This window comes from Prionailurus bengalensis, chromosome E4 (assembly GCF_016509475.1).
Source record: "Prionailurus bengalensis isolate Pbe53 chromosome E4, Fcat_Pben_1.1_paternal_pri, whole genome shotgun sequence".
NCBI lineage: Eukaryota > Metazoa > Chordata > Mammalia > Carnivora > Felidae > Prionailurus > Prionailurus bengalensis.
Window position 1 is genome coordinate 69,052,495 of NC_057360.1, and position 10,701 is coordinate 69,063,195.

General features: G+C 59.8%; 2 protein-coding genes across 5 annotated transcripts; both read left to right on the forward strand.

The window, feature by feature from the left end:
* Positions 1-2,013: 2,013 nt before the first annotated feature.
* On the forward strand, positions 2,014-4,249 carry S100A14 (S100 calcium binding protein A14). 2 transcript variants are annotated; one of them, XM_043567710.1, is made up of 4 exons: positions 2,014-2,133; positions 2,544-2,652; positions 3,077-3,223; positions 3,438-4,249. In XM_043567710.1, the coding sequence occupies exons 2-4, from the start codon at positions 2,623-2,625 to the stop codon at positions 3,573-3,575; spliced, it is 315 nt and encodes a 104-aa protein (XP_043423645.1). In that variant the 5' UTR covers positions 2,014-2,133; positions 2,544-2,622; the 3' UTR covers positions 3,576-4,249. The 2 variants fall into 2 exon arrangements, with proteins under 2 accessions (XP_043423645.1, XP_043423646.1); XM_043567711.1 differs by having other exon boundaries at positions 2,024-2,133; positions 2,529-2,652.
* Positions 4,250-5,300: 1,051 nt separating this feature from the next.
* Positions 5,301-10,500, forward strand: S100A16 (S100 calcium binding protein A16). 3 transcript variants are annotated; one of them, XM_043567745.1, is made up of 3 exons: positions 5,301-5,497; positions 9,411-9,588; positions 9,833-10,500. In XM_043567745.1, exons 2-3 carry the CDS (start codon positions 9,436-9,438, stop codon positions 9,989-9,991), a joined length of 312 nt encoding a protein of 103 aa, XP_043423680.1. In that variant the 5' UTR covers positions 5,301-5,497; positions 9,411-9,435; the 3' UTR covers positions 9,992-10,500. The 3 variants fall into 3 exon arrangements, with proteins under 3 accessions (XP_043423680.1, XP_043423681.1, XP_043423682.1); XM_043567746.1 differs by lacking the exon at positions 5,301-5,497 and adding an exon at positions 8,633-8,736; XM_043567747.1 differs by lacking the exon at positions 5,301-5,497 and adding an exon at positions 8,674-8,780.
* Positions 10,501-10,701: the final 201 nt, after the last annotated feature.

The following is a 10,701-nucleotide window of genomic DNA, read 5'->3' on the forward strand; positions in this document are numbered from 1 at the left end:
GCTGACAGTGTGGAGTCTGCTTGGGGTTCTCTCTCTCTCTCTCTCTCTCTCTCTCTCTCTCTCTCAAAATAAATAAATAAATAAATAAATAAACAAATGGTTGATGAATAAATATATGAAAGGAAGAGAACAGACATCTGGGGCAGGCGAAGTGACTCTTACTCCACCAGGTGCCTCCTGGGGCCCAGGGGCATGGTCTCAGTTTACACTTTTCTTTTACCCGGGGTTTGTGTCATTGGACGATAATGGTAGCAGTGAACTTGTGTTGAGGACTTGCTGTGTGCCAGGCACAGTACTAAACACTTTTCCTGCGGTGTCTTTGTGAGTTGATTCTCACAGCCCTTTGAGGAAAGGTACTGTTTTTAAGTTCTGTATTGAAGATGAGGAAACAGGTTTTAGAGAAGTTCGCAGACAAGAAGAGGTGGAACTGGGTTGAAATTCCAGAGCCTCTGTGATGAACTGGGATCCTCTCCGGATGGGTGGTGTGGGACCACTGGGCCCTCTTCTCCTCCCTCCCTCCCTCCATAGCAGGGGTGAAGCAGAAGAATGGACACGAGGTTCCGGTACGAAGACTGTGGGATGGGTGCCCCTCTCCCCACCCTTCTTGGCTTGAGGGGCTTGCGGTTTGAACTGCCCGCCACCAGAGGGGGCAGGGGTGGGGCAGCCCAGCAGGCACCGCCTCCCCGCAGCTGTCACTGCCGCTGCCTGGTGTCCCTCTGGGACAGCCATTACTCCTGAGGAACCTTCCGGCTGAGACAACCTCCCCACAGCACACCAAGGAAGGTTCCCAGGTTGAGACCTTCCATCTAAGTGCCCTCAGACTGAGAGACCTCAGAAGGACCCCTAGGCTGGCACTGAGGGGCCATTTGGCTGAGACATTCCAGAGTGGGTCTCACAGGGGGTTTCCCCCAAACCAGAGACCCTAGGAGAGACTTGACGAGAAACTCTTCAGAGGGACCCCTGGTTGAGGCACTCCTGGAGAAGCCCTCAGATTGAGAGACCCTCAGAGAGCTCTCAGAGGAACACAGAGTGGGGTACTCTAGGGAGGGCTTTTTCATGGAGAGACGCTTTTAGATGCACTCGATTGAGGCCAGAAGTGCAGGGGAGGCCTAGGAGGAGACACAGGGAGGGGCATTGGGAGACACACTTCAGCTTTGGGTCCCGCCTCATCCTTGCCTTGGCCCACACTACCTCCCCTGCTGCCGCTCTCCCTTCCCTCTCCCCGTCATCTCCCCGTCAGGTGAGGAGGTCCCTTGGGGTGTGCCGAGGCTTCCTGGGATGTCATCCCCCGCACTGGATTGGGGGAGTTGGGTTCAGGAAGGCATGGGGTTCTGGGGGAGGGAGGAGTAGGCAGCCCAACCAGTTTGGAGAGGTCCTTAACAGCCACATCATTCACCTGGGCCTCACACATGCTGGCTCACACATGCTGTGCATGCTGGCTGAGGGGAGCCCCAAGGGGGTCAGGACAACACTCAGTGTGGCCCCTCTGCCAGGCTGCCCTTCTCTGGCTCCTTCCTCACCTGTTGGCCATGGGAACTGCAGGCTTGGTGTCACTACCCAAATTGGCCCTGGTGGGAGGAATGTGAGTGTGTGTGTGTGTGTGTGTGTGTGTGTGTATGAGAGAGAGAGAGAGAGAGAGGGAGAGGGAGACATCAAAGGACAGAGAGGTCTCTGGGGACCTCTCTCAACTCACATGTCTCCGGACCACAAGCCCTGCCTTGATCAGTCTCTGCTTTTCCTTCTTTCCTGATGTTGACTCGAAGCCCCTCCACTTCAATTCCTCCAGGCCTTTCTTCCCAGGCTCGACCCCACAGTCTTGCCAAGGCCCCCTTCTGCCTTCCCCAGCCTCCCCTTCCCTTTCTCTTGCCTTGACTCTGCTTGCTGGTCTGGGGCCAGAGGCCACCCAGCCCCAGCCTCCAAGGGTTCCCTCCAATGGCAGAGTGGGGAGGCTCTCGGGGCTCTGGCCAATGGGGGGTGGGGCCGACAGGGCTGGCTCACAGCCCAGGCTGCTGCAATAGCAGGGGTGGCTTAGGGATGAGGCCCAGCCCTCTGCCTTCCCTCCCTGCCCCCAAGTATAAGAGCTGAGCTCAGGTGAGCTGACTCCTAGCGTCCGGTCCCAGCAGCTGCCAGCAGGTAAGGAGACATAGGCCTTTTCACCCAAAGGGCTGCCCCTGTCCAGAGGACACAAGTAGCCTATTCTACCCTGGCCTGCCAGGAGAAGGGCAAGGGGCCAGGTCCTGGACAATGATGATGATGATGATGTGTGTGTGTGTGTGTGTGTGTGTGTATGTGTGTGTGTAGCAGAGGAGAATGGTGGGAAGAACTGGGAAGATTGATCTAAGGTGAGGCCCAAGGGATTCCCTCTGAATAGGGGGGTCTGGGGGCTGTGATCTCAGCTTCTGGATCCTTCACAGGAACCAGGTCTTGTGTGGAGTTGGCTCCGACCCCCTGAGCAAGGAACAGAATATTGAGGGTACAGCCAGAGGGGACAGTTGAGAAAGATATGCTGAGCCATCCCCTGCCCTCAGTCTTCCTCCTTCCAGGCAGATCATGAGCCATCGGCTCCTCTGAGGCCTGCTGTGGGACAACAGCGCTCTCACCGGGACGAGTACACCGGTCACCATGGGGCAGTGTCGGTCAGCCAATGCTGAGGTGGGCCCATTCGTGCCTGGACTTTCTGTTCCCATGCTCCACTCCCCGACCCTGAGGGTCTGTGTCCCCTCTTCTTGGCCTTGCCCCGCACTCTAGACCTTGCTCGGGAGACCCAGACTCTTCTCTCGTACCCACAGGGGTGATACACAAGGAACCCTCCTGGGAAGAGAGAGTCTGCCGCATGCTGGGACCTGCCCTGGGTGGGGGCTGGGGGGTGACAGGGTGGAAGCCTTGCCCAACTTGTGGCTCAGGCAGGGCAGGGGCCAGTGGGGGGAAGGGGGTTGGATGCCGGGCTCTGGAGTGGGTGGGAGCCTCTGTGCCTCCCAGCTTTCTTCTGCCCTATTGGCCTTGAGGGCCTTAGGGCGGTAGGGTGTCCTAGGGTGGACATAGCCTCCCTGACATGAGTGATGTCCCCTGCCCTCAGGATGCCCAGGAATTCAGTGACGTGGAGAGGGCCATTGAGACCCTCATCAAGAACTTCCACCAGTACTCTGTGGAGGGTGGCAAGGAGACGCTGACCCCCTCCGAGCTACGGGACCTGGTCAGCCAGCAGCTGCCCCACCTCATGCCGGTACTGAGGGAGCGGCCCGCCCAGGCAGCGCCCTGATTTCCCCTCTGGGTCTCCAAGGCCCCACCCACACGGCCCCTGGCACTAGCAACCCCAGCCCTTCCCAACTGCCAGTGCCAGGTAGGCACAGGTCCCGCCTCCTGCCCCTGGGCAGGGGTGCGGCAGGAGGATCAAAGGGTGCTGCCTCCCTGAGCTATGGTGTCTTCCCTCCCCTCAGAGCAATTGCGGCCTCGAAGAGAAAATCGCCAACTTGGGCAGCTGTAACGACTCTAAACTGGAGTTTGGGAGTTTCTGGGAGCTGATTGGAGAAGCAGCCAGGAGCGTGAAGCTGGAGAGCCCTGTCCGGGGGAGTTGAAAATCTTCTTCTGGAATTCTTGGGGGGATGTTGGGGAAAGGGGACCTTAGAGACCGTGGGCCTAGAAACGCCTCTCCACCACCACCACCACCACCACCACCACCACCACACTATTCCCCAGTCTGCACCTGCCTCGCCTCTGCAAGGTTCAAGTCCTTAGTGAGCCTTCCCAGGGGTCTCTGTGTACTTCATCCTTGGGAGCTCCGTGGAACTCCATGAGTCCCCACCAGAGGGAGGCTCAGGGGATGGGTTGGGCCCAGGGATGGATGTGGCGAGATGCTGGAGGGATAAGGATGGGCTAAGGGCCAAGTAATTTGGTTGCGGGGAAGGTCAAAGAGGAACTGGGCTACTGGATATGATTTGAAGAAGAGGGTGGGGAATGGGGCTGATATTTGGTACTAAAAAGAGTCTCTGAGAACCTAGCCTTCCTTATCTCTTCCCCAACCCAAATGATAACTTCTGTCCAGTGCTACGCCTTCCTTCTTACAGCTCTGCCCCAGCCTCTTTCCAGGACTCTGTCCCTGGGCTAGGGCAGGGGAAGAGAGAGAGCAGGCTGGAGAGGGGAGGCTGAGGAGGGGGTGACTTTGGGAGAGGACCAGCTGGGTGCTTGGGTATTTAAAGAATGATGGTTGTTTTGTAACATGTGATTAATAAAAAAAACGGAAAAAGTGAAAGATGCTGTCTTGACTGGATACCTGCCCTACCTCAGTCCACGGGCAAGGGGTGGTTGGGTGAGTGGCAGAGCCCTTGGTGGCACAGGGCATGTGGGGCCGCAGTGGCTGCGGCAGAAGTGAATGGATTTGGGTTGAGGATGGGTGCCAGGCCCCAGAGCTTGGAGAGCTGGTCCTCTCTGGAGGACAGGCTCTTCTTTGCCAAGGGGCTGGTCCTCTGCCAGGAGGAGAGGGTATGTGTGCTCACCTGGGGAGACAGTTAAGACCCCAGACAGTTATGACCCCAGGTGTTCCCTGGGCGACCGGCAGCAAGGGAAACGTGGGGCTGAGAAACAGGCTGACCCGCCTGGGTTTGAAGCCAGCCCTGCCACTTACCATCTCTGGAGTGTTGGGCATGCTCTCAGAGTATCAGTTTGCTCATCTGTCGAATGGGGTATTAATATCTCTGAAATAAATCAGATTTGTTAGGAGGATAATGGACACATCACGGGAAGTGCTTAGCAGAGAGCTTGACACAGAGTGAGTGCCCCGAGCTGGAGTCTCCCTTGTCGGAGTGGACGGGTGGGTCCCCTCTACTTTCAGCTGCCGCCTCCACATGTTGACTGGCCAGTTTCCTTGGGTGTACTGGGGAAGGGCTGGAGGGGTGCAGAAGAATCCTCTGCTGCACATGACAGGTCCTAGGAATGGGCGTCAGCTCCTGGTGGTCTGAATGGGGAGACGGAGACCAGGGGCCAGGTTCTGCTGCTGCCTTCTGACTGGGGCCCACAGAAATCAGGCATTACTCCTGAAACCCTAGCAGCAAGGAGGAGTCTGTGGTCAGCCAGGCTGGCCTGGAATGCTAACTGAAATCGTCTGTTGGGGGCCCTGAAACTGGGCTCCCAGTGACCCAGGTGAGCAGGGCAGGTGACACCCCTTTCTTTCTCCATTGACTGGGTTCTGCTCAGGCCCTGCAGGGCCAGCAGGGTGGGGTTGTGGGGTTGCCAGCTTCCACCACTCCCTCTGGGGTGGGGGTGGAGGGGTGTTAAAAAAGGTGTGTATCCCTTTAACAAGGGCCCAACCCCAGGGCCAAGTCAGAGGGAGCTCAGTCACTACCTCCCCACCGAGCCAGCTCCGCCAGGCACGGCCAGAGTGGGACAGATTCTGGGAGCGAAGCGGGGAGGAGTCCTGGGCCGGCTGAGTGGGGAGCCGCTTGGCGGTGCCTGAGTCCAGGCCCCAGAGCCCTGCTGGAGAGGAGGCAGTCCTGGGAGGCAGGTGAGCACCCCAGGCCTGTCCTGGGAGGTCTGGGGCTGCCAGAGAGGTCCTGCAGGCGTGGGGGGCCCCCGGGGAAGGGGGCGGTGAGGAGGGCCTGGGGAGGGGGCCCTGCTAGAGACCGGGCTGGAAGGGTCTGTTAATTTTTAACTTTCCCGCAGGCTGGTTTGGGAATGGAGACTTCGGTGGGGTTGGGAGGTGGGGAGGCCTTCAGAGGGGTGGACGGGGTGGCGAGACCCCCCTCTCCCCAACCCAGCCGCTGACTGGGCTCTTCTCCAGGGCCTGGGCCACGGGGCAGAGAGCTCAGGAGCTCTGTCGCAGCTGCTCCGACCCTCCCTTAACAGAAAAAGGGCAAATGCGTGTTTGGTGGCGGTTGGGGGTGGTCAGACCTGGATGTGGGCCTCACGGGCCGGCTCTGGGATCTGTGTCTTGGGAGGTGATGGGGTCCAGGAGGAACCGGGAAGGGCCCTGTGAGAGGAGGCAGGCGCCGGAGGCTTGTTTCCACTTCAGGACCCAGGCAGGCTGTGGCTTGATTGGCTTTGCCTGGCAGGGCCACCTGCACCGTCTGCCTGTGCCCAGCCCGATAGGGCAGGGGTGCTTCGGGAGGGAGCTCCGGAGGTGCAGACCAGTGGAGCTCAGCCTTCCTCGCAGCTGGTAAAGAGAGGGGTGGCTGTCGGTGAGGCCAGGGCCCGCAGTGTGTGTGAGTGTCCACACCTCAGTCCGACCCCACTTGTCTGGAAAATGTTCCGGAGGGGCACACCCTGTCCTGTCCAGCAGGAGCGGGTGGGCGGATGTGTGAATTCCAGGCAGTGAGTCCTGTGAGGCAGGGGCACTTGGGTGAGACTTCAGTTTGAAACAGCCTTGCAAATAGAGTGACAAGTTACCGGCCCAGTTCGGATGCCACCTTCCCTGCATGTTGAAGGCAGTTGGGGCCAATGAGTGAATCAAGGGAGTGGGTGAGCAAGAAAACCAGTTCAGTGAATGAATGAATCAATGAATGAATCAGGAAATGAATGATGAGGAGTGAGGAAACAAGTTTGAGGTCGATGGAAGGGACACAGAGAAGGCTGAATGTAGGCTTGGGGGCAGGCCAGACTCCAGAGAGGACGGTGGCCAGGAGGCACAGAAGTTCAGGGAGGTCTCACAACACCTGGAAACAGTTCCGGATTCCAGCGGAGGGAGTGTGGTGGGAAGAGAAGGTGGACTGGGGGGACTGTGCCGGGTGTTCAGGGCTCCAGACTGAAGGGGCTTGGGGTGGGGCGGTGGGGTTACAGGGGCGAAGATCCAGGGGCAAGGCTCAGGGCCCTGGAGGTTTTGGGAGAAGTCGGCAAACTGGGCTGAGGTGGGCGGGGGATGGGGGCGGGGCCTCTCGGTTGCTCCAGGATGAGTCAGCCAAGGAAGAGACCAGGAAAACACTAGGGGAGGGCTGGGGGCTCCTGGTGGGAGGGCCCTTTGGAGGACAAGTGGTCCCCCAACCCCCACTTTTGGGGAAGGCTCTAATATACATGTCCACCCCGCCAGCTCTCAGGCCAGGACCTACCTCCTGCCAACCCTTCCTAGGAGAGGCTCACGGGACAGCTTGACCCTCCCGCCTGGTTGGGCCTGGTCGGAGGGAGGAGCAGGTGCCTGTGGGTGGGTGTGGTGGCAGAGCCTGTCTCCTGGCCCCCAGGGGAAGGAGGGAGGAGGAGGCTAATGACACCTGACTAGCCCCCTCTGACATCCTTCCTTCAGAAAAAGCTTTGGAAAAGCGCTTATCCAGATGGTTATCTCCAAGAAGGTGGGGGGTGGATTACTGGGGACTGAGAACCTGGGCTGTTGAGGCAGGCAGCCAGAGGCCAGGTGGGGGCTGGGACCTGGATCGAGGAGGCTCCCCTGGTCAGAGAGACAACATTCTAAGAAGACACGTGGTGAGGAGGGTGGGTGGGTCAGGGGGAGGGGCAGAGGCACAGCACCCCAGCCCCATTTCTTTCTCTTTCCTCTCGGGGACTATTTCCCCGCAGGGTTCCTCACTTAGGGAACAGGTCTGGGATGGTTAAGGGTTGGGGGGGGGTGGTTCTCTGAACCCTTTTCCCACTCCCAAAGTTGGTTGGGAGTAGGCTTGGCTGAGTCCTTGCTGAAGTGGGTGCAGCTTTCGGAATCCAGGGTTCTGGCCCTGGGTCTGGAGCACTCTCCCGTCAAGGGCAGCAGAGAACAGTTTCATGGATTGGAACTTTTTTCCTTCCTCACTTCTCACTTGTGAGTATTAGGGTGTTTGCAGGAACATTGAGCCTCACAGTCACACACTTAATAAACGAAGAGCACAGGGGAAAGAACGTGGTTTCCTGTAGCCCTGGTTCCATATTTTATCCTTCTGTGTGAAGAGCAGAGTGGCCAGGCAGGTGAGGCAGGGAGGGAAGGGCAGGTTTCCCGTCGGAGACGCCCCAGCCTGCTCCTCTCTCTCTATCCTCCGTCCTTCCTACATTAGGGTCTAGTCCCTCCGGGTCACACCCTTCCTTCAGAAAGAGCCTCGTAAAAGAAATAACTTGGAAGGGTGGTCAGGGTCACTGGATACCTGGTAGCAGGGCTGGAAGGAGGTAGAATGTTATAGAACATCTGTCTTAAGGAAGCTGTTGGACCAGACAGTGCAGGTGAGGGAGGTGCAGAAATTAAAAGCTGGGAGCTTGCGTTTACCTAGGATTTTAAAAAATGGCCCTCAAGTCAATGAGTCGTGTCCTTTGGTTCAGTAAACGCAATGGTTGCATGTAAGAAACACTGTCCTTGCCTCAAGGAAGGAGAGGGTTAGGGGAGAGCAGACCCACAGCAGTTATGAGCCCTGTTACTGTCGGCTGGCATCTGTGGGACCCGGGGAGCAGAGTGCTGGGGGCAGGGGCCGGGGCTGTGGCAAGGCCCGGCCAAGCCGACCTGTCTTCCGAGTTTCGCCACAGGATGTTCAGGCCCGGACGGAGGCTGTGTCCACCTTCCCTTGCCAGGACCGAACGGGCAGGCTGGCTGTAGCTCATTCCTGGGCTTGGGGGCGGGAGGGGAGGCTCATTTGCCCGGGGTTCACTTGGGGGGGCTCTGGGCATGGGCGGCGACTGACAGAATAGACCCGCCTGCTCCCCTCATATCCTGTTATTCAGAAGGCTGTATCCGCTTGGACTGTGAGTGCCTTTTGTCCTGGGTGAGGGGGTGACGCGTGTGGCCTTTGGCTGGCTGTAGCTGTGTCTCCAGCTGGGGCAAAAGCAGGCTTGGCTCCTCTTTAGGTAATGGGGTGGGGGGGTCCTCGAGTCCTGCTGTGTGTTTCCAGGTGGGTATGAGGGAGGGCAGGCTAGCAGGGTGTGGCGGGGGCCTGCCGAAAGTCTGGCTCCATGGGGGAGTGCATTGTCCTTCCCCAGAGAGGGACAGCCATGGCCTGGGCTCCTGCAGAACCTGCCCTGGTGCCTGGCCGGAGGGACTCGGGAGGGCCTAGATTCCTGCTTTGTGGCCTGGGGCGGGGGTCTCAGGCAATGCTGGGGCTGGGGGATATAGCTGTCGGCCTCCCAGCCCCTTTGCCTCACCCGAGCAGTTTCTAGCTGTGCGCGCTCCCTGGGCAGGGGCCCTGGGTGGGTCAGCTGTGGAGACAGCAGAGGGGTGGGCCCCTCTTCTGCCCCCTTCCCATGGGAGCCTCCTGCTCTCACTGGGGCTCTGACAGGCCCAGTGCCTGGGGCTGGGGCAGGGCCTGGAGAACCTGCCTGGGCAGTTGGGCTGGCGAGCACCTGTATCAGAGCAGCCACACTGTTCTGACTCCAGGCTTACCCCGGTGCCGCCTCCCCCCCCCCCCCCCCCCCCCCCCCCCCCCCCCCCGAGGACCCGCCAGCCCAGGGGCCCAGGAGGAGGATGAGGGCAGGGGGCCCCGAATTTGGCCTGTGGGGTCTCCTCACCTGCCGTCTTCGCCCAGGCCCCGCGAGGAGTGAGGCAGTGAGATGGCAGACTGCTACACAGAGCTGGAGAAGGCCGTCGTGGTCCTGGTGGAAAACTTCTACAAGTACGTGTCTAAACACAGTCTGGTCAAGAACAAGATCAGCAAAAGCAGCTTCCGGAAGATGCTTCAGAAAGAGCTTAACCATATGCTGACGGTGAGGTCCCCTCGCCTGAGGGCCCTGCCTACCCACCAGCCCCCCCCAGTCTTGATCCTCGTGTGGTGTCCTTCCCCACTGCGGCCTCTGTCTTTTCAGAGTGACCCCCTGAACCAGCGTCTCACCACCGCCCAGGCCCCGGTCCTCTTGGGGTGCCGAGGCCTGACCAGGGAGGTCCTGGGACTGTGTGTGGCTGCCGCCCTCCCCACCGCTGACCACCCCCCCCCCCCCACTTCCTCTCCAGGATACAGGTAACCGGAAGGCTGCTGACAAGCTCATCCAGAACCTGGACGCCAACCACGATGGGCGCATCAGCTTTGACGAGTACTGGACCTTGATAGGCGGCATCACGGGCCCCATCGCCAATCTTATCCGCCAGCAGGAGCAGCAGAGCGGCAGCTAGAGGACCCCTCCCACCGCCCCTCCACGCCCAGCCCCTGGTGCTCTTCCCGGGCTCCCCGCAGCCTCCTCCACCCACCCAGGCCCCCCTCCTCGCTCCTCCCTGCACGCCTCCTGCTGAACAGGGGAATGGGCCCCTCCAGAGTGTCGTGGTCTGGGGGTGCCTCCCAAAGGGTCTTAGTCCCTGGAGCCAGCAGGCCCCGGGGGCCCCTCTGTGAGGCTTCAGGGCTGCTTGGGGTCCCCGCGAGTTTCCTGCTCAGTCCACCAACCCCTCCAGCGTCTGATGCTCTGCCTGATGCTGGGTGTCTCCTGACCTCTGCTTGGGGTCTCCCTGCCCCCCCCGGAAGCAGGAGCAGAGGCCTCTCCTCTTTCTCTCAGCCTGTGTGCTGGGGACAGAAGATTTCCAGGGACTGTGGGTCAGGGAACAGTCGAGCAGGGCTGCCCCCACCCCCGCTCCTGCTCACCACTGATGCGGTGGCAATAAAGGCTGGATTTGGAGTTTGTACCCCCTCACCCAGTCCCTTTGTGACACTCATTGAAACCTTTCCATTCCGTGGAACCTCCTCATTCCTTGGTGGTCTTTGCCCTGGGACCCTGAGGTAAGGGGGAATCTCACCTCAAGAGACCCCAAGGGCAGAGAGAAAGAAAGAAACCCCAGTGCCTGGATTTCCGCACCCCCCCCCCCCCCCGCCAGCAGCGGCCGGCAGCCCTGGG

Bases quoted from the DNA above. Each gene is read 5' to 3' on its own strand.
- S100A14 (XM_043567710.1), top strand. From the start codon at position 2,623: ATGGGGCAGTGTCGGTCAGCCAATGCTGAG. The intron at 2,653-3,076 runs GTGGGCCCATTC...CCCTGCCCTCAG, and splicing joins GTCGGTCAGCCAATGCTGAG to GATGCCCAGGAATTCAGTGA. The intron at 3,224-3,437 runs GTACTGAGGGAG...CCCTCCCCTCAG, and splicing joins AGCTGCCCCACCTCATGCCG to AGCAATTGCGGCCTCGAAGA.
- S100A16 (XM_043567745.1), top strand. From the start codon at position 9,436: ATGGCAGACTGCTACACAGAGCTGGAGAAGGCCGTCGTGGTCCTGGTG. The intron at 9,589-9,832 runs GTGAGGTCCCCT...CTTCCTCTCCAG, and splicing joins AGCTTAACCATATGCTGACG to GATACAGGTAACCGGAAGGC.